The sequence below is a fragment of the Nicotiana tabacum genome, chromosome 2 (assembly GCF_000715075.1).
Source record: "Nicotiana tabacum cultivar K326 chromosome 2, ASM71507v2, whole genome shotgun sequence".
In the NCBI taxonomy this organism is placed as follows: domain Eukaryota; kingdom Viridiplantae; phylum Streptophyta; class Magnoliopsida; order Solanales; family Solanaceae; genus Nicotiana; species Nicotiana tabacum.
The window spans coordinates 6,967,718-6,991,219 of NC_134081.1; the positions used below are offsets into that span (position 1 = coordinate 6,967,718).

The 23,502-nt window shown below is 39.6% G+C and overlaps 1 protein-coding gene across 2 annotated transcripts; it reads left to right on the forward strand.

The window, feature by feature from the left end:
- Positions 1-11,473: 11,473 nt before the first annotated feature.
- LOC107778093 (uncharacterized) lies at positions 11,474-21,999 on the forward strand. 2 transcript variants are annotated; one of them, XM_016598283.2, is made up of 21 exons: positions 11,474-12,309; positions 13,200-13,271; positions 13,386-13,590; positions 13,679-13,787; positions 14,785-14,877; positions 14,993-15,085; positions 15,222-15,314; positions 15,408-15,500; positions 15,580-15,661; positions 15,759-15,818; positions 15,937-15,989; positions 16,113-16,279; positions 18,551-18,764; positions 18,848-18,905; positions 18,986-19,042; positions 19,213-19,458; positions 20,003-20,067; positions 20,158-20,214; positions 20,306-20,399; positions 21,178-21,318; positions 21,659-21,999. In XM_016598283.2, the coding sequence occupies exons 1-21, from the start codon at positions 11,671-11,673 to the stop codon at positions 21,785-21,787; spliced, it is 2,820 nt and encodes a 939-aa protein (XP_016453769.1). In that variant the 5' UTR covers positions 11,474-11,670; the 3' UTR covers positions 21,788-21,999. The 2 variants fall into 2 exon arrangements, with proteins under 2 accessions (XP_016453769.1, XP_016453770.1); XM_016598284.2 differs by having other exon boundaries at positions 11,502-12,309; positions 13,386-13,584.
- Positions 22,000-23,502: the final 1,503 nt, after the last annotated feature.

Sequence of the window (23,502 nt, forward strand, 5' to 3'; positions counted from 1 at the left end):
CAGCGCCTGGGTGAATAGTATACCGAGAACTATGAGCCTCCTCAATGATCAACTCATGAAGCCCATCCACATTAGGCACACAAATACGACCCTGCATCCTCAAAACTCCATCGTCCAACAGTAACCTGCTTAGCACCATCGTGCCGCACTGTGTCTCTAAGGACAAGTAAATGAGGATCATCATCCTGTCGATCTCTGATGCTCTCAAACAAAGAAGACTGAGCAACTGTACAAGCTAGAATACGGCCGGGCTCAGAAACATCTAACCTCACGAACTGGTTGGCCAAGGCTTGAACATCCAATGCAAGCGGTCTCTCACCCACTGGAATATATGCAAGGCTACCCATACTAGCTGATTTTCTACTCAAAGCATCGGCCACCACATTGTCCTCCCGGGATGATACAATATGGTGATATCATAGTCTTTCAATAGCTCCAACCACCTTCTCTGCCTCAAATTGAGTTCCTTCTGCTTGAACAAATACTGCAAGCTCTGATGATCAGTGAATACCTCACATGGCACGCCGTAAAGATAGTGCCTCAAAATCTTCAGTGCGTGAACAATGGCCGCCAACTCTAGATCATGAATAGGGTAATTCTTCTCATGAACCTTCAGCTGCTGTGAAGCATATGCAATAACCTTGTCACCCTGCATCAATACCGCACCCAGACCAATACGAGATGCGTCACAATATACTGTATAAGATCCTGAACCTGTGGGTAACACCAATACCGGTGCCGTGGTCAAAGCAATCTTGAGCTTCTAAAAGCTCGCTTCACACTCGTCTGACCACCTGAACGGGGCACCCTTCTGGGTCAATCTGGTCAACGGGGCTGCTATGGATGAAAACCCCTCCACAAATCAACGGTAATATCCCATCAAACCCAAGAAACTGCGGATCTCTATAGCTGATGTGGGTCTAGGCCAGTTCTGGACTGCCTCAATCTTCTTAGGATCCACCTGAATACCCTCTGCTGATACAACGTGACCTAAGAAAGCAACTGAACTCAACCAAAACTTGTATTTTGAGAACTTAGCATATAACTGGCTGTCTTTCAGAGTCTGAAGAACGATTCGAAGGTGCTGCTCATGCTCCTCTCGACTGTGGGAGTAGATCAAGATATCATCAATAAACAGAACCACAAAGAAATCCAAGTAGGGTTTAAACACCCGGTTCATCAAATCCATGAATGTTGTTGGGGCATTTGTCATCCCAAATGACATCACTAGAAACTCATAATGCCCATACCGAGTCCGAAAAGCTGTCTTAGGAACATCGGATGCCCTAATCCTCAACTGATGGTAGCCAGATCTCAAATCAATCTTTGAAAACACCTTGGCACCCTAAAGCTGATCAAATAAATCATCAATCCTCGACAATGGATACGTGTTCTTGACGGCGACTTTGTTCAACTACCGATAATCTATACACATCCTCATCGATCCATCTTTCTTCTTCACAAACAACACCGGTGCACCCCAGGGCGAGACACTACGTATAATGAAGCCCTTATCAAGCAAATCTTTCAACTGCTCCTTCAATTCTGTCAACTCTGGCGGGGCCATGCGATATGGCAGAATGGAAATAGGCTGAGTGTCTGGAGCCAAATCAATGCAGAAATCGATATCTCTATCGGGTGGCATCCCCGGTAGGTCTGTAGAAAATACCTCTGGAAACTCACGAACAACCGACACCGAATCTATGGAAGGAACCTTCGCACTATAATCACGGACATAAGCCAAATAAGCTAGACATCCCTTCTCGACCATATGCCGAGCCTTCGCATAAGAGATAACACTGCTGGCAGAATGGACAAGATTCCCTCTCCACTCTAATCGAGGCAACCCCTGCAAGGCTAAGGTCACCGTCTTGGCGTGACAATCTAATATAGCATGATAAGGTGACAGTCAATCCATACCCAGTATGACATCAAAATCAACCATATCAAGAAGTAGAAGATCAACACGAGTCTCAAGACTCCCAATGATGACCATACATGAATGATAAACACAATCTATAACAATAACATCTCCCACTGATGTGGACACATACACATGAGCACTCAAAGAATCACGGGGCACAACCAAATAGGAAGCAAAATAGGATGACACATAGAAGTAAGTAGATCCCGGATCAAATAGGACTGAAGCATCTCTACTGTAAACTGAAATAGTACCTATGATAACAGCATCAAATGACTCAGCCTCGGGCCTAGTTGGGAAAGCATAACACCGGGGATGGGCCCCACCATCCAGAACTACGTCCCTGGGATGACCTCTAACTGTCTGGTCTCTACCTCTAACTGCCTGACCTCCACCTCTAACAGTTTGGCCTCTACCTCTGGCTGCCTGACCCCTGCCTCTTGCTGGCTGAGCAGGTGGTGTAGCAACTGGTGCAAGAACCATGGCACGAGAACTCTGTTGCTGTGAGCTACCCGTTGCCCGAGGGCAAAATCTAGCAATGTGCCTCGGATCACCACAAGTATAACATAACCTCGGTTGTTGTGACTGCTGACCCTGTCGACCTGAATAACCACCCTGATAACTCTGGAGTGGAGATGCACTAATAGGAGATGGTGGTGCACTGTAGGCTAGCTGGTCGGAATAATGTATTTGAGGTCCACGACCACCTGAGGCACCGTGGGATGCTTGGAGCGCTGAATGAAATGGCCTGGGAGGATGGCCTCTACCAAAAGTACTCCTACCTCTAGATGAGGCACCGCTGAATTCACCGAAATGACGAGGCCTCTTGTCAGACCCCTGACCTCCCTGAGTAAGAACCATTTCGACTCGTCTAGTGACATTAGCAGCCGCCTAAAAAGAAATCTCACTCCCAGTCTCCTTAGCCATCTGCAATCTGATAGGCTGAGCAAGTCCATCAATAAACCTCCCCACCATCTATCTCTCGGTGGGAAGCAGAAGAATGGCATGACGGGCCAAATCCACAAAATGGGTCTCATACTGAGTAACAGTCATACTGCCCTGCTGGAGACGCTCAAACTGACGGCGACGCTCCTCTCTCAATGTGATAGGCAGAAACTTCTCTATGAAGAGCTGAGAGAACTGGTCCAAAGTAAGAGCAGGCGACCCAGCTGGTCTGGTCAACAAGTAATCTCTCCACCATTTCTTGGCGGAACCAGTCATCTGAAATGCAGCAAAATCAACCTCATTGGTTTTCACTATACCCATGATTCGTAGAACCTCGTGATAGCTGTCAAGATACTCCTGGGGGTCCTCTGAAGGAGCACTACTGAAGTGAACAGGAAAGAGCTTGGTAAACTTGTCCAATCTCCATAAAGCCTCAGAAGACATAGTTGGCCCATCTCCGACCTGTGCCGCAATAACCGGCTGAACTAATTCGACTGGCTGAGCTGCTGGAGCATGATATTGGGGAGCTATCTGCTCCAGAACGGGAGTGGTGGGAGTCTGGGCTTCTCCTCCAGCCTGAGAGACTGCTGGTGCCATGGGAAATGCGCCAGTCTGGGCCACACTCTCCATAAGGCTCACCAAACGGATCAAAGCGTCCTGAAGTACTGTGGTAGCAATGAACCCCTCCGGAACCTGAGCTGGTCCGGCAGGAACAGTCTGGGCTCGAACCTCCTCATCAAGCTCTATCTGAGGCTCCACTATTGGGGCTGCTGCTCGGGCCCTAGGCTGAGCCCTACCCCTGCCCCTGTCCCGGCCTCTGGCACAGCCTCGGCCTTGACCTCTGCACCGCGTAGGAGCTACCACTGGAGGCTTTGGCTGCTTCTCATCTGAGGAAGCAGTACGTGTTCTCGCCATCTGCGAGAGAATAAGAGGAGAAGAGTTCAATCAGCATTGAGAAAGCAAAATCACACGACAGAGAAGAAAAGAAGTGAAACTTGTTCCTAAACTTCATAGCCTCTGGAAGATAAGCACAGACGTCTCCGTACCGATCCTCCAGACTCTACAAAGCTTGCTCGTGAATCGTGAGACCTAGGCAACCTAGCGCTCTGATACCAACTGTCACGACCCGAAATTTCCCACCGACGGGACCGTAATGGCGCCTAACATTTCACTTGCTAGGCAAACCAATGTTAGAGAATCATTAAACAATTCCTTATTTCCATTCAGTAATTAACAATAATTAACTAAGATGAAATATAATAAGTGCGGAATATCATAAAATTGTATTAACTACTACCACCTGGATTTGAAGTCACAATTCACGAGCATTCTAGAATTTACTACACGTAATAGTCTGAAAGAATACAACTGTCTGAATGAAAGAAAACAGTAGGACATAAAAGATAGACAGGGACTTCAAGGTCTGTGAACGCCGACAGATCTACCTTGAGTCTCCGGACAGCGGACCAGTAGCAAATCTCAATCAGCCTGAGCCGGTATCAAAATCTGCATAGAAAGTGTAAAGTGCAGCGTCAGTACAACTGACCCCATGTACTGGTAAGTGTCGAGCCTAACCTCGACGAAGTAGTGACGAGGCTAAGGCAAGGCACCTACAAATCAACCTGTACAATTTAACAGTGTATATGCAAATAACAGAAATGAAGAACTAAACAGGAAATGTCGGGAGGAAAAACATAGCGAGGGGAATACAAGATAAAGAACTACAATAGAATGATCACGGAGCAGTCAATATATCATGAATCAACAGAAATAGTGAATACAGTAAGGAAAAATGTACGGCATCACCCTTCGTACTTTTACTCTCAATCTCACCATAAAATCAATAGAAACGGCACGGTATCACCCTTCGTGTATTAACTCTCATATCATGGCACGGCATCACCCTTCGTGCTTTTACACTCACAATATGGCACGACATCAACCTTCGTGCATTAACACTCACAATATGGCACAACATCACCCTTCGTGCATTAACACTCACAATATGGCACGACATCACCCTTCGTGCACTAACACTCTCCCTTACCATAATGCAATGCATAAATAACAACAGGGAGATAGAATAATAAGTACAAACCTTACTTCAACATTTGGTTCCATAATATCAATCTCAACTTTGAAATAAAAAAGTCAATTATCACCAGAAAATCCGTAAACATGATAAGAACGATAAATTGAACAACACTAGTATAACACGTAGCAATTTGGCATAGGAATGGGACAATATAAGAAAAATAGAGAAACATAGAAAAACAGGTAAATTGGCGGCGCATAAGTACTCGTCACCTCACATATACGCCGCTCACATGAATTTCACTTAGCAAGTAATCTAAGGTTCCTAATTCCCTCAAGTTAGGGTTAGACACAATACTTACCTCGCTCCAAAGGCCACTTAATTCTCAATCACAGCTTTTTCTTTGGAATTCACCTCCAAACCACTCGTATCTATTCAAAAATGACTCAATAATATCAAATATTTCTAAAGGAATCAATTATATTGCATAAATTAAATTTCCCAAATTTTCCTCCAAAAGTCGAAAAAATTGACCCCGGGCCCGCTTGGTCAAAACCCGAGGTTCAGACCAAAATTCATTTACCCATTCATCCCCGACCCGAGTATATAATTGGTTTTGGAATCCGACCTCAAATTGAGGTCTAAATTCCCCAATTCTCGAAATCCCTAGTTTCTACCCTAACCTCTAATTCTACCATGAAAACTCTAGATTTTTAGGTTGAAAATTCAAGAAATGTAATGGGTAATTGAAAGAAAATGGTTTAGAATCACTTACCAACAATTTGGGGAAGAAATGACTCTTGAAAAATTGCCTCTCATCGTTTGGTTTTTGAGAAAAATGAGTTTTTGGCAAAAATTCCATTTTTTGGTTCTGTTAAGTGTTGGTCGACAGTGTTCATCACGTTCGCGAGAGCACCTTCGCGTTCGCGAAGTGTATGGGCTACCAAGCCTTCGCATTTGCGAGACAGTACTCGCATTCGCGTAGGCTACCCTTCCTTGGTCTTCGCGTTCGCGAGTCATTGTTCGCGTTCGCGATGAATAAAAAGTTGTCTGCCCCTCCCCAGTGCCTAACACTACGCGTTCGCGATGGGCTTGTCGCGTTCGCGAAGGGTAGCGCCCCCATCGCTTCGCATTCACGACCAAGCCTTCGCATTCACGAAGAAGAAATCCTCAGCTTCCCAGTTTACTCTTCGTGTTCGCGAGAGTACCTTCGCGAACGCGAAGAAGGACATGCCAAAACACCTGTTGCAGCAAAATACCGGATTTTCAAAGTCCAAAACATCCCGAGGCCTATCCGAAACTCACCCGAGCCCTCGGGGCTCCAAACCAAACATGCACACAAGTCTACAAATATCATATGAACTTGCTCGCATGATCAAATCGCCAAAATAACACGTAGAACTCTAAATTTAGCAACAAATCAAATGAAATTCTCAAGAACACTTTAAAGTTCATATCTTCTCCACTGGACGTCCGAATCACGTCAAAATAACTCCGTTTCTCACCAAATTTCACAGACAAGTCTTAAATATCATAACAAACATGTACCAAGCTCCGGAACTAAAATACGGATCCGATACTAACAATGCCAAACATCAATCAATTCTTAAAAATAATTAATTTTCAGACTTTTAATTTTCATGAAAAAATTTATAACTTGAGCTAGGGACCTCCGAATTCGATTCCGGGCATACGCTCAGGTCCCATAATTTGATACGGACCTATCGAGATAGTCAAAATATAGATCCGGGTCCGTTTACCAAAAATATTGACCGAAGTCAACTAAAATCAACTTTTAAGGCATAAATTCTTATTTTCATCAATTTTCAAAATAAAAGCTTTCCGGAAACCTGGTCGGACTGCGCATGCAAATTGAGGAGGGTAAAAATGAGATTTTTAAGGCTTAAGAGTGCAGATTCAAGTTCTAAAATATAAGATGGCCTTTTGGGCCATCATATGTATGGATTAAGCCTAAGATCAGCCTTAGAGCCAAACTTAGGAGACTCAGTTGTGAACCTAAAACAAGTGATGGCCCAATTGACTACCCAGACTCCTTCTGGAATGGAGAACCAAGAGAGCCTAACAGTGAAGGGGAAAGCCAAATGCCTGAAAAGGAAACCACAAACCAACCCTAGGTTATTGATGAATTTTATCATCTGGAATGCTAGGGGTGCTAATAGTGGGGAATTTAGGAGACATTGTGCCGAAATGGTTAAGCTGCACAAATATGCCATGCTGGTTCTCCTGAAAACCAGGATGACTAAGCACAAGCACCTGATTCAGGAGCTGGGTTTCATAGGGCAAATTCAAAACCCTGTTGTAGGCATGTCAGGAGGCATTGTCATCATATGGAAATATGACATTATGAAGATTGATGAAGTCTTCATCACCTCCCAGGGCATCAAACATGGTCAAGGTAACTCCGTCTTCCACCCCTTAGCTTTTCACTGCAATTTATACAGCAACACATATGCTAACAAAAGGGCTCTATGGGACCAACTTAGAAACATTTCTGATGGCTATAGGGGAAGTTGGCTGGTATGGGGGACTTCAATGAAGTCCTAAGGGCCAAAGATAAGCAGGGAAAAACTGTATCTCTGACCCAAGAGCAAACCTATTCTGGCACTGCCTAAACCATTGTAAACTTATTGACTTGAGTTTTAAGGGGAATAAATACACTTGGACTAACATGAGGTATATGAATAGGAGTCAACTAATCTTGGAAAGACTAGATAGGTGCTTTGCTAATGATGAGGGTATCCAAGGTTACCCTTCTAGCAATGTGAGCTACCTCCCCAGAACACATTCTGATCATTGCCCTATGCTGATCAGCCTGTGGCCCAATGCCTTCAATACTTCATCCAGACCTTTTAGGTTTGAAACCATGTGGTGTTGTTACCCATCCTTCTCTACCATTGTCCAACAAGCCTATGAAGAGAGTGGTAACCTAGAAAGGGGTACTGCTCAGTTCCAGTCCCAAGTGTTGACCTGGAACATAATTGTGTTTGGTAATATATTTTATAAAAAAGCATATTACTACCAGACTTGGAGGCATCTAGAAATCTAATACCTACCCCTGGAACACCTTCCTCCAGAATCTAGAAGGTCAACTCTTAGAGAAATATTCCTTTATTCTTAAGTGTAAAGAGGTCTTTTGGAAAACTAAATCTAGGATCAACTAGCTGATGGAGGGAGATGCTAATACTAGGTTCTGTCATACATCAACCCTCAATAAGAGAAGAAAGAAAAAAATCATGACCCTACAAGATGAGGTAGGAAACTGGATTGCAAAGCAGCATGAAATCCAAAACACTATTTATCATTACTACAATTTATTCACCACTGGACAACTTAGTCTCATCTACTCCCTGGCAAAGCACACCTTATAATGCACATACCCTGACCACTAGAGAGCAATCTATACTAAATGCCCCCTAAGGAGTAGTGAAATTAAGGTGACCATGTTCTCTTTCAAACCTACAAAGGCCCCTAGACCTGATGGTCTCCACCCTCTTTTCTACCAAATATACTGGAATATCCTTGAGAATAAAATAACTCATTTCTGTAATCAGACTTTCAATACCCTAGAAATGAAGCCTGAAGTTAATACAACTTATCTCTGGCTGATCCCTAAGTGTCCCAATGTCACAATCCTTAAGAATTTTAGACCTATTGGGCTATAAAACACTATGTACAAACTGATTGCTAAAATAATTGTCAATAGAATCAAGCATGTCCTCCCTTCCACTATTGGCCCAAGCCAGGCCAGTTTCTTGTCCAATAGGAGGGCCAGTGATAATACCATCATAGTACATGAATACATCAGTCATTTCACTAAGATGAAAGAGAAAAACGCTAACATGATCCTCAAAATTGTCTTAGAAAATACATTTGACAGATTATAATAGTCCTTTATCAAAGACACTTTGGTGTCCTTCGATTTTCCCCATAATATGACCAAATTAATCATGTTTTGCATCTCTTAAAGCTCTATCTCTATCCTAGTGAATGGGGGTAGGACCGCTTTCTTCCATCTTAGTAAGGGTATCAGACAAGGGGACCCTATGTTCCCTTATATTTTCATAATGTGTATGGAAAGATTATCCAAAAGCATTGAGGCCCAAGTGCAACATGGTAGTAGGTTTCCTATCAAAATTAGCCACAATGGGCCAAAAATCTTCACTTATTCTTTGTTGATAACCTAACCCTGTTTGCTAGAGCAAACACCAAGAACTGTGCCACCGTTATGGAGACACTGCGCCATTTTAGCAGCCTATCTGGCCAATGGGTCAATACCCTAAAGTCCAAAGCTGTCTTCTCCACTAACTGCCATCAGGATACAATAGATAGCTTAGCTAGGACTTTGGAGATTAAGGCCAACACTTCTTTTGGTAAATACTTAGGCTTTCCAATCTTCCATAAGAAGCCAACCAATAGGGATTTTCAGTTCATCATTGATAGTATGTAAGCTAAGCTAGCTGGCTAGAAAATTAACTTTATGAACATGGTTGGGAGAACTACCTTATCCAAATCCTCTTTGGGATGCATCTACATTATTTTACCTGCCCAGGTGTGCAACCAAATTGATAGAATTCAGAGGAATTTCATCTGGGACACTACTGCTGTTAAGAAGAAAATGCATTTAATCAAGTGGGGTATCATTACTAATCCTAGAGATGCAGAGGGGCTTGGTTTGCATAAAGCTAACCTTAGGAATACTGCAAACCATGCTAATCTGGCATGAAGGATGTATAACAACCCTAGTGCCCTTTGGGCCAGAGTGTTATTTCACAAACACTGCACTAGCAATCACCATAACAAGCACATTGCCTCTAGAACCTGGACTAGCATAAAAAATGGGTAAAAAGTGTGTAGAGATGTCAATAGGCGGATAGTGCATAAGGGTGATAGAATCAACCTTTATAATGACAGACGGATCCAAAATTTAGAACCTATTAGAGCTTTGATTAGTGGACCCCTTAACAAGGGAGAGGAGAACAGAACTCTGGCCACTTGTCTCCTAAATGGCTAGTTGAATCCTAACAGCCTTTCCTTTAACCTGCCTGACAGTGTGGTTTCTAGCATAATCTCCATAATTTCCAATGCTAACCTTCTTAGAATAGATAAAATAGTGTGGAACAAGAACTGTGATAGACTTTTCTCTAGCAAGTCTGCCGACTCCATGGTCCTTGAGCAGACTGATAATCTGTGCCAAAGTTCTGAGATAAATTTCAATTGGATTTGGTCAAAGAAGGTACCAAACAAGATAAAGTACTTTCTGTGGTTGCTGACCCATGACAGACTCTCTACTACCAAACACCTGCACTACATGGGGATCACTCTGAACCCAGGTGCTTCTTCTGTGACAAAAAGGAAGAATCTATTGAGTATGTCATAGTCAATTGTGACAATGCCAAGCTATTATGGGACAATCTATCCCACATGAGCCTAAATAACTATAGCATCACCACCCTCCTGAATGAGCAGAACAATTGGGGATGCACCACCAACACAACTCGCAACAAAAACTTCAGCTTTCTCCTAAAATGGGATGAGTTGATCCCATTCTGCTTCTGGGAGATTTGGCTCACAAAAAACAACAACTGATTTAATGGGAAAAGAGAGCCAATTTCCTGTAAGAATGCCATAACTATACCTGTTGAATTCATTCATGTGGCTAGAGAATGCACTGACATCCCTACCAATGTCTTACATATCAAGTGGTATCCTCCCAGGAGAGGCCACTGTAAACTCAACACAGACGGGGCAACGCTTCAAAATGGGTTTATAGGAGGATTAGGAGGGGTAATCCGAAACAACAATGGGGATTGGGTGATGGGATTCATGGGAAAAATAAATTACACCAATACTCTGCACTCTGAACTGATAGCTCTAATGCAGGGACTAAGAAGGCAGTCTCAAATAAATTCATGCCTTTGGAGGTTAACATTGAGTCAACTGAGGTAATGCACAGTATCAATAAAGGCAATCTGATTTATGAGACTATTGTATGTAAATGCATGTCACTACTAACAGCACTGGGGCATCATCAAGTAAATAACAGTTACAGAGAAGTTAATAGGGTGGCAGACAAGCTGGCCAAAGAAGCAATGAAGATGAATGAAATAACAACAAACTTTTTGGTAGTTCCTGCGGTGCTTGCCAACGAAGCAATATGGACAGACATATTAGGAACTATTTTTGAAAAAAAAAAGAGTTGTAATATTTATAATGTAGCAACAGACTACACGCTTTTTGTGGAGGTTGATACCTCTCCAAATGATTCTGTTGTAACAAACAACCAAGTAGCTAGTTAATATATATATATATATATATATATATATATATATATATATATATATATCTTGTTGCATGAAAAAAATGACATAAGTTTCTTTTTTTTGCATTTTATTATTCAAGTACATAAATGACGAAAGTGCTTTTGCAAAATTTCCTCAAACGGAAATATTTTATTGTAATTAGTCAGTACTGCAGCCTACACTCCTAGTTAGTTATAGGCGTTAAATAATTTTACATTAAATTTTTTATTTTATTTTTTCAGCTTCATTAATATGGATTCTCATAATCTTCACACTCACACGCTCTCCCCTTAACCACACCCCCCCCCCCCAAATAATCACCCTACCATTGGCCCTAAAGAGTTTTAGTTTCACTCTCCTTCTTCCCCAAATTCCGAACAAATTCCAATTCATGTTAACAAATCCTCCTTTTTTCAAAAATCCGTAGCTCAGTTTCAACGGCACCGATGATCAGTGAATTCGATTCGCCGTCGTTACCCCGGTCCAAACTCGAACCCGGAATTGATATCGAAACCGGTGATCCATGTAACGGTAAACCGGAATCGAACGGTTCGGTTCACGGTTCGGTTCACGGTGTTCGGTTCGAGGAAGTTGTTCCGGTTAGGGCTCGTGATAGGAATGGACTCGTTGTGTACAGGAGGAATAAGCGGTTAAAGAGAGCCGCTAATGTTGACGACGGCGGCGGCAGCGTAGAGCCGAGTGATGCGTCCAAGTGTAATTCAAGCGGTGGTAAAATTGTAAGTAAGGATGAAACGGAGGGTATTTCCGGAATTCCGGAGATGGTGGAGATTGAAGTCAAAGAGGAGTCAACGTTGACGGCAGCAAACCGTGATGTTAGTGTTACAGGTAGTAGTGGTAGTAGGAGGTTTACGAGGTCGGCTTTGAAGCTGAATGTGGAGCCTCTCGATGAGAATTTGGAAGTGTTGGAGGAGGAGGAATTGATCACATGTGGTGAAGTTCATGATAGTAATAATGGTGGATCAAAGAAGAGGATTTCGATTATAGGAAGGCCTACTACGGTTAAGGAGCTTTTCGAGACTGGTTTGCTCGAAGGCTATCCTGTTTTCTATAATGGTGGCAAGAGGGTAATTAATGCTTTCTTAGCTTAAAATGTGTATTATTTAAATTAATTATTCTCCTAGAATTGGCTTAATTGTGGCCTAAATGTGGATTATTTATGTATAGACCTATAATTGAGAAAATGTTTTAGTCATGGTAGCACTTTCACTTTACGTCCTATTCTTAGCCTTTCTGAGATTTATACGATCTTTAAGAAAATATAAAGAACTTCCAGTATTTTTATTATTTTGTTTATTTATTTTAGTTTGTATAATATTGGTTTGAGATGAGTTTATAGCAAGTAATATGGTCAATAAAGATTCATATAGCCGATCCTAACTTGACTGAGGCTTAGTTGTTGTCATTTTCTTATGCATTAACTCTGGCATGAAAATGCCAATACATGATCATTAACTATGTTTTACTCGTATTTGGAATGATTTGGGATAGAGGCTTAGTAGTAGTTGTTACAGACACAACAGAGAGGTACATATTCATTATTGGCAGAAGAAAGGATGGGAAACACCAGCTGTGTAGAAATTTTGGTATTGCCCAGTGGTCAACCTTGTTTCTTGCTGGGGTAGTTATGGGAGAAAAGAATTGGACCCAGTTTATATCATTCAATATGAATATAGAATAAAATACTATATGTTTAGCATTTTCTGCTTATTATAGCTTGAACATGAATGGGAGACATAAGAGTTGAAAACATTAAAGCAGCATCAGCATTCAACGTGTTACATGGATTTATTACTGCACTAAGATACGTCATTTAGCTTGTTGTGCAGTTTTCTCTTACCAAAAAGCTTATCTAGCTTTTTCTGATCGATTGTTCCTCATCTAGTTTGGACTGAAAGCTCAAATATGGTCTGAGTAGTTTTATCTTATTCTGAAGGCTAAAGTTGTCTTAATTTAGGGAATTCCACTGAGGGGAACAATTAAAGATAATGGAATTCTATGCTCTTGTGATCTGTGCAAGGGAGCCAGGGTGAGTACTTGTTATTTCTATTTCTCTGTTTTGCTCTTTGTTGACGTTGTACTTGTTTGGGTCTTAATATTTCCATTATGACTTTAAGTTCTATACCAATTTTGGTTCTTTTAGGTTGTTCCTCCTGGCAAATTTGAGATCCATGCATGTAAAGCGTATAGACGTGCATCACAGTATATCTGCCTGGAAAACGGAAAGAGCCTCCTTGATGTGGTCAAAGAATGTCGGAAAGGTTCTTTGAAGAAATTGGAAGCAACAATTCGGAGCTTCATTGGTCCGATTCCTGTGAAGGAAATTATCATTTGTCAGAAATGTAATGGTGAGCTTTCTTATGTGAAGTTGAACATTGTGGCATGTTCTTGAAGTGCAATTAAATGATCTTTTTCTTGATTTCTTGTGGTGGCCAGGGTCTTTTTCTGCAACTTTAGCGGGAAAAGTTGACCAAATTTGTGATTCATGCATAATCTCTTCAAAATCTGAAGCCACTCCAACTCAGTCAATAACAGTTGAAGCTGGGTATGTTTTGAATGAAAAAAAGCTTATGATTGCTTTGATACTTTTGGGTGCTTCACTAGACTCTAATTTTCTTATACACCTTCCATATTATTTTGTGTGTCTTAGTTTGACTGACACAAAGTTTAATATATTGTAAAGAAGATTCTGAATCTTGTGACCTTAAACTAAAGTGTGTATAACATACCAAAAATACCCTTTGAATTTTGTTTTCCTGAACATGCCACACGATTCCTATAAGGGAGCTTCCTTAAGAGTAATGGGGATGTTGGAATCAAAAACTTAAACATAAAAAAGTCATCCTTTTGAAACAGACTGAAAAAGAAAGTAAATAACATAAATTGAATCAGAGAGAGTACTTATTTAGTGCAAGTTAGGTTCTCATTCTCGATGGTCCAAGCAAGGCTAAATTTTGTAGGAAGATGATCTATTAGACCTACTTGGTGTGAGGCAGGTAGTTCTGTTTCCTCAGCTGGCTTTCAGGATTAATGTTTCTGATGAGTGGAATCAAACTTGTTTTCCCTTTTGGTTATAAAGATCATATATGCCCAGAAACAGAATGCTTATCATGAACTTATAAGTATTTGTTATTATTTTGGACGAGTGACATGGATTTAAGACTATTAATCACACTAACCTAATGACTCTGTTGTCATCTCATGTTTCTTTACAATTGAGATCTTTTTGAGAGTTGACTTTATGATTTTTTTCATGTAAGAAATAATTGATGTCCTTTGACGAATTGTTATGTGGCAATTTTTATTGCTTTTTGGTTTGTATAGTTGTGTATTAGAAACAACCTCTTTACCTCGCAAGATAGGGGTAAGGCTCGTACACACTTCCCTCCTCAGACCCCACTTGTGACATTACACTGGGTTTTTTGTTGTTGTCGTTGTTGTTGGTTTGTATAGTTGTGTATGTATGTCAGAAGCTCTTAGTAGTCTCTGACTCTCTGTTTTTGCTGTTATGACATTGCTAATCTTGTCTTTTGCAAACTTAGGATGTTTGATCCTGCTGCTAACTCAAATTCCTCCGAAACTTCAACTATGTCAGATACTTCACTAAAAAGGAGTAGAGGAAGAAAAAAGAGAAAGTTGGTATCTTTTCCAGTTGACTAATTCTGCTTTATTTTGCACTGTGCGGACTTTTTCAATGCGACGAAATGGTTTAGCAAACATGTAATAATGCTCTTCTATTATTGCTGTAAGGGCTGTGGAAATATATTCAAGGAAAAAGTCCACCAGAATATCTTCGGCACATATAATCTCAAGAAGGAAGGATCAGTTGGAGACACCAAACAAGTGTGTTATATTACTCAATGTTTCTCTATTTGATATTTTCACTGTGTTTTTGGTCTGGAAAATCAATTTTACTCGGTAAAAATGCATTTGTTTGTCATCTCTCTCTTCTTATGCACTTCTATTCGGAATCATCAAGGTTATCCAGTCCAGCTTTTGCTCTACAGTCAAATGGAGCTGCCACAATGTGCAATTCATTCAAAGATAATATGCAGGGCAAGATCTCGAAAAAGTTGGTGAATATTTGGCTAATTAATTGCCACTATTTTTCTTTTATCTGATATATAACCTCTCACTTGTATGGTGCCTGTATTCTTTAATTCAGATTGTCGAAATCCATTGCAGCTTCAAATTCCTCGAAAGTTGGTCCTCTTGGTGTTTCAATGCACTCTAGGACCCAATGGAAAATTACAAAAAAGTTGGTACCATTCCTTTGACATTTGCTTACTCTGAATTTCTGTCAGCACATTTCTTATACTTGATGTCATTGCATTTAGGGATCAAAAGATGCATTGGTTGGTTTTTGAGGAAGGTGGACTGCCCGATGGGACTGAAGTAGCTTATTATTCTCGTGGAAAGGTACCGAGCCTTCCCTTTTCTACCCTTTTCTTTAGTAGTTGAGACATAAATATTATACGTGTCTTATAATTGTGATTTTCTCATTTGTCATTGGTAGAAATTGCTCGTTGGTTATAAGCAGGGATCTGGTATATTTTGTTCTTGCTGCAATTGTGAGGTACATTTCTTGTAGCGTGCATAATTTTTCAGAAAAAAGAAAAGAAAAAAGAGGCTCTTCTCATAGAGTTTCATAAACGTCATGTAAGACATACTGATTGGCTTCCTCTCATGGTTAGGTTAGTCCATCACAATTTGAAGCTCATGCAGGTTGGGCGTCTCGCAAAAAACCGTCAGTGTCATTCTTCTGTTTAATTGTCTTTCAAGGAATATTTATCTTCTTTAGCTCTTAGCTTACTTAGTTTTTCTGATGCATTCCTGTTTAGATATTTGACATTGTACCATGTCTCTGCAGCTATGGATACATATATACTTCCAATGGGGTGTCTCTTCATGAATTTGCTTTATCCCTATTGAGAGGTCGTAAGTCTTCTGTCACAGACAGCGATGACTTGTGCACCATATGCGCAGATGGTGGAAAACTGGTGCTTTGTGATGGATGTCCAAGGGCCTTCCATAAAGGTTAAAGTCGTAGGGCCTTAATATTTCCACAAGATACTTTCTTTTGTGCATGTGGTTTTTTTTCCTTTCTAATTGATGATTAAAACCATCAAGTTCTATTTCATCATCCATGCATTGTCTAGCTCTTTTTTTTTTTTTTTGATTTTTAAACAAAAAAACATTTTGGGTGTGTGGGGTCAGGTTACGACAAGTGCTCATAAATTTGTTGTTGGGCATTAGAGCACCAAGCCCCATCCTCAGTTCCTCACCACATTACCCTCCCCCAAAAGAGGGAAAAAAAACTAGAGGCATGAGCAAGATAAGCAAAAAGAGATAAAGAAAAGAAACCATATATCTCTAATTGTGGAAGTTACTGTCTAACTTCCAGGATTGTTTAGTTTGTAGTAGGCCCAGAACTCCTTAGTTTTTGTTCAAGCTTAGCGTGCTCATCACATTTTGGGAGGACAGAATGGTAGTAGAGAGGAAATAGTATAAACATATGGTAGAGCAAGATAATATGCCCGAAACAATTTCAACTTGATCAGGGTTCACATTCTGTGATGCTCTGCACCTGTTCTCATCTGAACTATCTCCTTCAGTTGTGTAGAAGATTTTAGAAGAGTCTGATGATGAATAAGGATTTCTCAAGTGGGCCAAAGCCTCGTTTGTTTTTATTAAGAGTAAGATGTTTGAGTTTGAATACATTATCTGATTATTAATGTATTGTTTCTAAATCTGACCATTGGAAAATCATGTTTCCTCGGCATCGAACATATACTCGCTCTGCCCCAATTTATGTGATGGTGTTTGATTGGGCACGGGGTTTAAGAAATTAAAGAAGACTTGACCAAATATATGTAAAGTACCAAAAGTATCCTTTTAAACAAGTGGTGGTAAGAATTCCACATGTCTTTTCATTTTAAACGAGTGGCAGTGTGTTCCAAGAAGTCATGTCATTGGGTAAAATCGGGATACTAAGGTTAAGTAGTTTCCAAAAGAGAGCAATGCGTCATTTCTTTTTGGACAGTCTAAAAAGAAAAGTGTTGCACAAAATGGGAGAGGGAGTATTAATATATTTTTATTTAAAGCTAATAAATAAGAAATTCAAATAAACTAATAATTAAATAGATATCCACAAAATATTAGAGAAAATATTAATTTACATGGTGTTGTAAAAACTGTTTGTTTTATAAAGTACACTCTAAAAGCTAACGGGAATGGTGGTGGTCGACGATGATGGTTTTGAGGTGGTTGTCGTGATGGTGGTGAAGGTTGCTTGTGGTGGTTGTGCAGTGGTTGGTGGTTATTGTGTGATGCTGGCCAAAGCTGGTGGTGCATGGCTGATGGTTGTGGCTACCGGTGGAGGTAGTTATGCGAAGGAGGTGGGGTTGAGGTTGGTGGTGGAGGTGGTTGGCCATTCATTATTGTTGGTCGTGATGGTTGGGGCAGTGGTTATGCTGTGGTGGAGGTAGATGGTTGGCTGCTGTGTGGTAAAGGCTGGTAGTGATTATGCAGTGATAAATGATAATGTATAAAGTAGTGTTAAAAGGTCACATCACATGAATCTTTAAGCGAATAACATTTGGTGATTTTAAGTGTACAGAAATAGTTGTAAAAAGAGAAAAACTAAGACACTTAATAGGCTAACTATGGATGATTGAGATTCAGACTATCTTTAATTAAACAAATGAGCCTAAGTTTACAGCAGTGAGCCTTTAAGTAATATGAATTGATTGAAGTGGACCTTTTAGTTTTAGATGAGAGCCACTTTATGTCTAATGATTCCCAACACATTAAATTTGAAACGTTGATGTAATTCAGTACAAACACTTGGGAAGATTATCCTAATGCCTAGTTGATTAACTTGAACTTGAAAATTATTTTTACTTGCCTTGTGTGTTTCTGGTGAAATATTTTCTCCCAGTTTGCAATGTGGACTGCTTCTGTGAGTTCTTGGTGGTCCTTTTATAAGGAAGAAACAACTATTAAGTCAAAAGCGATTATTACTTCACCTATAAAAATAGAAAAAAATAAAAATAAGGCTCTGATAGTTGTCCTCTTAATCCTATAGATTTACTTATAATGAGAAATAAGCTGTGCTTTTGCACAATTGGTTCCATGTCTCTACTTACATGAGCAGCACGTAGCTATGGATTAGTTTTGAGAAAATTCAGATTTGCCTCTATTTTGTTTCTTTTTCTTTCACCACTTAGTAATTATGGTTGCTTTGTTGGTAAGATTCAATATTCCATTTAAGTGGTATTGATATGTGTTTTCAATTGTCTATTGCAGGGTGTGCATCATTGTCAGCTGTTCCCCGTGGTAAATGGTACTGTAAATATTGTGAAAACAAGTTTCAGAGGGAGAAGTTTGTGGAGCACAATGCAAACGCGGTTGCTGCTGGGAGGATTTCTGGTATTGATCCCATAGAGCAAATAACTAAACGTTGCATTCGTACTGTCAAGAACCCAGAAGAGGCAGAAGTTATAGCATGTGTTTTATGCAGGTGGTTGTCTGCTTTGTAAAGCTGTTCAAAGCCTAATGTCTTAGCTTTTGTAGTCTGATGAAGTGTATATTTTTTGTACACAGATGTTATGATTTTAGCAAGTCTGGATTTGGTCCACGCACGGTTATCCTCTGTGACCAGGTATTTCCTCTACATTCTTTATAACTGCCTTATTCAACCAAGTAAATGATTAAAATGGTTTACTCACATTTCATATCCAGTGTGAGAAGGAATATCATGTTGGCTGCTTGAAGAAACGCAAGATAGCAGATTTAAAGGTTAGTCCACTTGCGTTTTAGGATTATTTCATGGAAGTCTCTTTTCTTTGTCCAGGATGCCTGCTCCTTTTTATTCTGTTTCATTCCCTTTTTTTTCCCTCTCTCTTTTCCTTTTAAAAATTATATTATTTGGATTCTCATGTTAAGATATGGTGCAAATTGCATCGCAGGAGTTGCCTAAAGGAAAATGGTTCTGTTGTGTGGATTGCAAGAGGATCTATTCTGCACTGCAAAAGTTGCTGAACTCGGGAGATGAGAAGCTGTCAGAATCTTGCCTGGGTGCTGTAAGAATGAAGCTAAAGGAAAAATGTTTGGATTCAGTTGGTGATCTTGATGTGAGATGGAGACTTCTAAGTGGCAAAATTACTTCCCGTGAAACCAGAGTGCTATTAGCAGAAGCCGTTTCAATCTTCCATGTAAGCACTAGCCTTAATTTTGTTTGTTCAAACTTTCAGTGAGCAGACTTTGGCTATGATGACCATGTCCACTGTGGTGTTACTTAGACTGTTTAGTTTCCAACTTATCTGAGACAGGATGGATTGCTGTGTAGAGTTCAGTTGTCTGCTCTTCATTTTTGTAACTTTGTTTTTGTGATTTTTATATGACCAAATTTAAGCTTATTTTTGAGAAATGAAAATTGTTGCTTCAAGGAATCTATAATCCCGAGAAACAGACTTGTCATAGTTATATTTCATGGTAAACTTTCATTCTTGGAATTTTACCTGCCGTTTTTGTAGTCCAAGATGATTTAATATTCTCTCGATGTTACTTCGTCGTTTTTTTTTGGATGCACACATAGAGGTTTATGATATTTATTTTTGCAATTATTTGTGGTTAGTTTATTCCAGATTCGCTCTGTTTCCTAAAAGGTGTTTTTCAACTATTTGTAGATTGTATTTTTTTTTAATGAGAAATGGGTGGAAAAAGTTAGCATCAGTAGCATAACCATTGACTTTTCAGGATTGCTTTGATCCTATTGTTGATTCGGCAACTGGACGTGATTTCATTCCATCTATGGTCTATGGGTAAGCTTTTTTTGGTTGTTATGCAGGGTGAAGTGGATTTTCATTTATTTCGCCATTGCTGTTATCTAAGATATTTGTTCTTCTTTGCAGAAGGAATATTAGGGGCCAAGACTTTGGGGGCATGTACTGTGCTATATTGACTGTAAAGTAAGAGAAGTGTTGCTGTTTGTTTCATTTGAAACTTGTTTAAGCACATTTTGATTACACAACTTAACATGCTATTTGGTTATTGTTGCAGCTCAATAGTAGTATCAGCTGGGATCCTCCGTATTTTTGGTCCGGATATGGCAGAGCTTCCTCTAGTGGCAACACGTATTGATAGCCAAGGCAAGGTAAAGCTTTGAAACTGTTCGCTAAAAAAGGCCCCACTTATTTTCTATCAAATTGACTTTCTCTCAACTTTCACTGCTTTACATTTTTCAAATACTCCTTAAAGTCCATTCAGTATTTGATTGGGTTACAGATAGTTGCATTACCGGAAGGCCCAAATTTGAATGTATTGCCTTATTTATACGGATTTAGGCTTTCAAGATCAGGAGTTGCTTAATGTATCAAAAATGGTTGGTTGACTGACTGGATCATTTCTTTTAGACAATTTTCCTGCTTGATCTTAATACTCCTAGTGGATGTAGATATGAAGAATTTGTTCAAAAACTGGAGGAAGATGCACAACAGCCTCTAAAATTTACTGGCCAACTGCAGAAGTTTGACTTCTGCTGGACTACAGGCCACAGGGTGGTCGGCAGCATTTTAGTTTTATATTAGTCTTCACTGATCAGGTCTTTTCTCTTCAAGATGGTCGTGATGGAGTCTAATTTGGTAAACTAAGATTCATTTAGACCCAAACTTGGTGTCACTTAACACCCACTCTACCCCAATCCATATTTTTGCCACGGTGGAGAACATTGATTGGGAACATAATGATCTAGCATCTTCATGTTGACTAGTTTGTGAATTTTGATGATGCTTCTCATGAATCATGATACTTGCTTATTCCGTGTTAGGGCCTGTCAAGTAATTAGAGATAGTAAATACATCTTATGGGTGATGTCTTCTGCTATCGTTCTTGAAATGTCCAAGTTTTTGAATGTATGCTTTGAATGTTTACAGGGTTACTTTCAGTTGCTGCTCTCCTGCATAGAAAAATTGCTTGCATTTTTAAATGTACGAAGATTTGTACTACCTTCTGCTGTGGAAGCAATGTCAATATGGACGACGAAATTCGGATTCAAAGAGATACCACCAGACCAGGTATATTTTGCATGTGACCCAGCCTCTGATGCATCTATTTTTGGTCCTCTTTTTTAATTGGTCCTTCGTGTATTTTCTTATCCCTAGATTTCTGTTATTACTTGTTGCTGCCTTTGTTTCGGTTTTCTGATTGCATTACTTAGTATTAATTTTTGTATTTTCGCTTCGGTTGTCAGATTGGTAGATCTAAAAAGGACATTTTCTTAATTTTAAAATTGTAAAGGGGCATGATGTACAAATAGCACGTTTGTTGTTGTAGTTATTGTTGTTGTTTTTTTAATTAATTTATTTTATTTTTGGGAGTTCTAATTAGTTCGGGTTCCCTTTTTTCTTTTTGTAGCTTGTCAACTACAAAAAAACCTGTTGGCAGATGATTACCTTCAAAGGAACATCTATGCTGGAAAAAATGGTTCCTAAATGTCGAATCATTCGGCAGGGGGGAACTGAAACTGATGCACCAGATGAGTAGGTCGCCAAAGAGGATTTTCCATTTATTAACCCATTTTGTAGAGCGATTTCTGATCACATTTTGTAGAGCGATTTCTGATCACATGTATATTAGAATTTTATTTGATCAAACAAGATGAATTTAAATTTACAAATTATGAACTTTAGAGGGTAAAATATTGTGTAAAGAAGGTTCTTATTGCTTAAAGTCAAAGCTGGTTACATGTTTTAAAGTTAGATTCATGTTATTTGGCCGCCACCATTTTAATTCTTTGCATTTGAAAATGTTCAAGTTACTAAATTGCTCGCTATCTACATACAACAACAATTCACTATTTTCTCAGATGATACAGAAGGAACTCGAGACCTTATATTAAGATATTTATAAAGTTCCAATACAAATAAGAGATGCTAGTCTGATGTGAAAGTTCTAAAATTCAATTTCAATTTTACTTAAGATAAGATAATAATCAGCTGTAATATTGTACTGGTATTGATCGAGCCACTGCAAGAGAATCACGTAAGAGGGAAATGTATACCATTTAAATATATGAATGAAAATTGGGGTCAAAATATTCTGTCGTCTAGATATATATTCCCCCTTTTTTCTTTAATTACGAGCAAGTTTTACTTGATCATTCTTTTTTATGTTTTTAGAATTCTTTTTTAAGATGGAAGAATGAAATGAGTTGATGTTTCACTTGATAGATTTTAAATCATATAAGAAGGGTCATTCGGCTACATTAGGCGGAAGAACCAAAAAATCATCACTAACGGACAAATGTTTTTGGTAATAGGGGAAACCCGGAGTCGCTACAATCCCTGTCACAGTCTCTGCCCTTCGGGTGAGCACTGGGTAAACCTCCCCTGTGTAATAGTCTGCAAACCACACAGGGAATGTAAACCGCACTAGGCAAGCCCTGTGCAACATGCTCAATCCAGAAGACATTAAGAGGGATCCGATTCCAAGTCATCTATATGGATGACCACCCTCCAAACTAACTGGGCAACCCGAAGGGTTTAACGGACAAATGTTGTAGTGACCAAAAATCCGTCTCTTAAGTTACATTGGTGGTCATGGTGGTGGACGGCAAGGTATAGAAGAAGTGGAGGGGATGGGGTAAAATGAGTTGGGGGGAGTTGACATGTCACCTCATGTCCGCCTCATTAAAATATTATGCCATACGGGATTGAGTTTTCATTTTGGACCGTCCTAACGGAAGAAGATTAGATTTGAGCTACTTAGCAAATATTAGAGGTATTTTTACACAAAAATATAATGAAGAGTAAAATTGATCCTTTTCGCATAGTAGGGAATAAATTTGACCCTTTTCCATTTCCGAAAACTAAGGGTGCATTTGGTATTTTGCTATTTTACCAAGAAACGAGTTCGGATATGCAAAATAATACTAATAGCCTGTTTGACCAAGCTTCTAAAATCTGCTTATTTTGAGAAAGAGAAGTATTTTTTGGTGATAAGCAGTTTGTGTTTGACTAATTAAATTGAAAAATACTTTTGAGCAGTTATTAGTATTTGGCCAAGCTTTTAAAAACTGCTTCTAAGCGTATTTTTCTCAAAAGTGCTTCTTAGAAAAGTGCTTTTGGAAAGATGCTACTATTTTATGCTTCTCAAAAACTGCTTTTGCTCCTCTTCAAAATCACTTTTTTTTTTCCTTCTAAAAGCTTGCCAAACACCTCAATTTTTAGAAAAAAAAATACTTTTGCCAAAAAAGCACT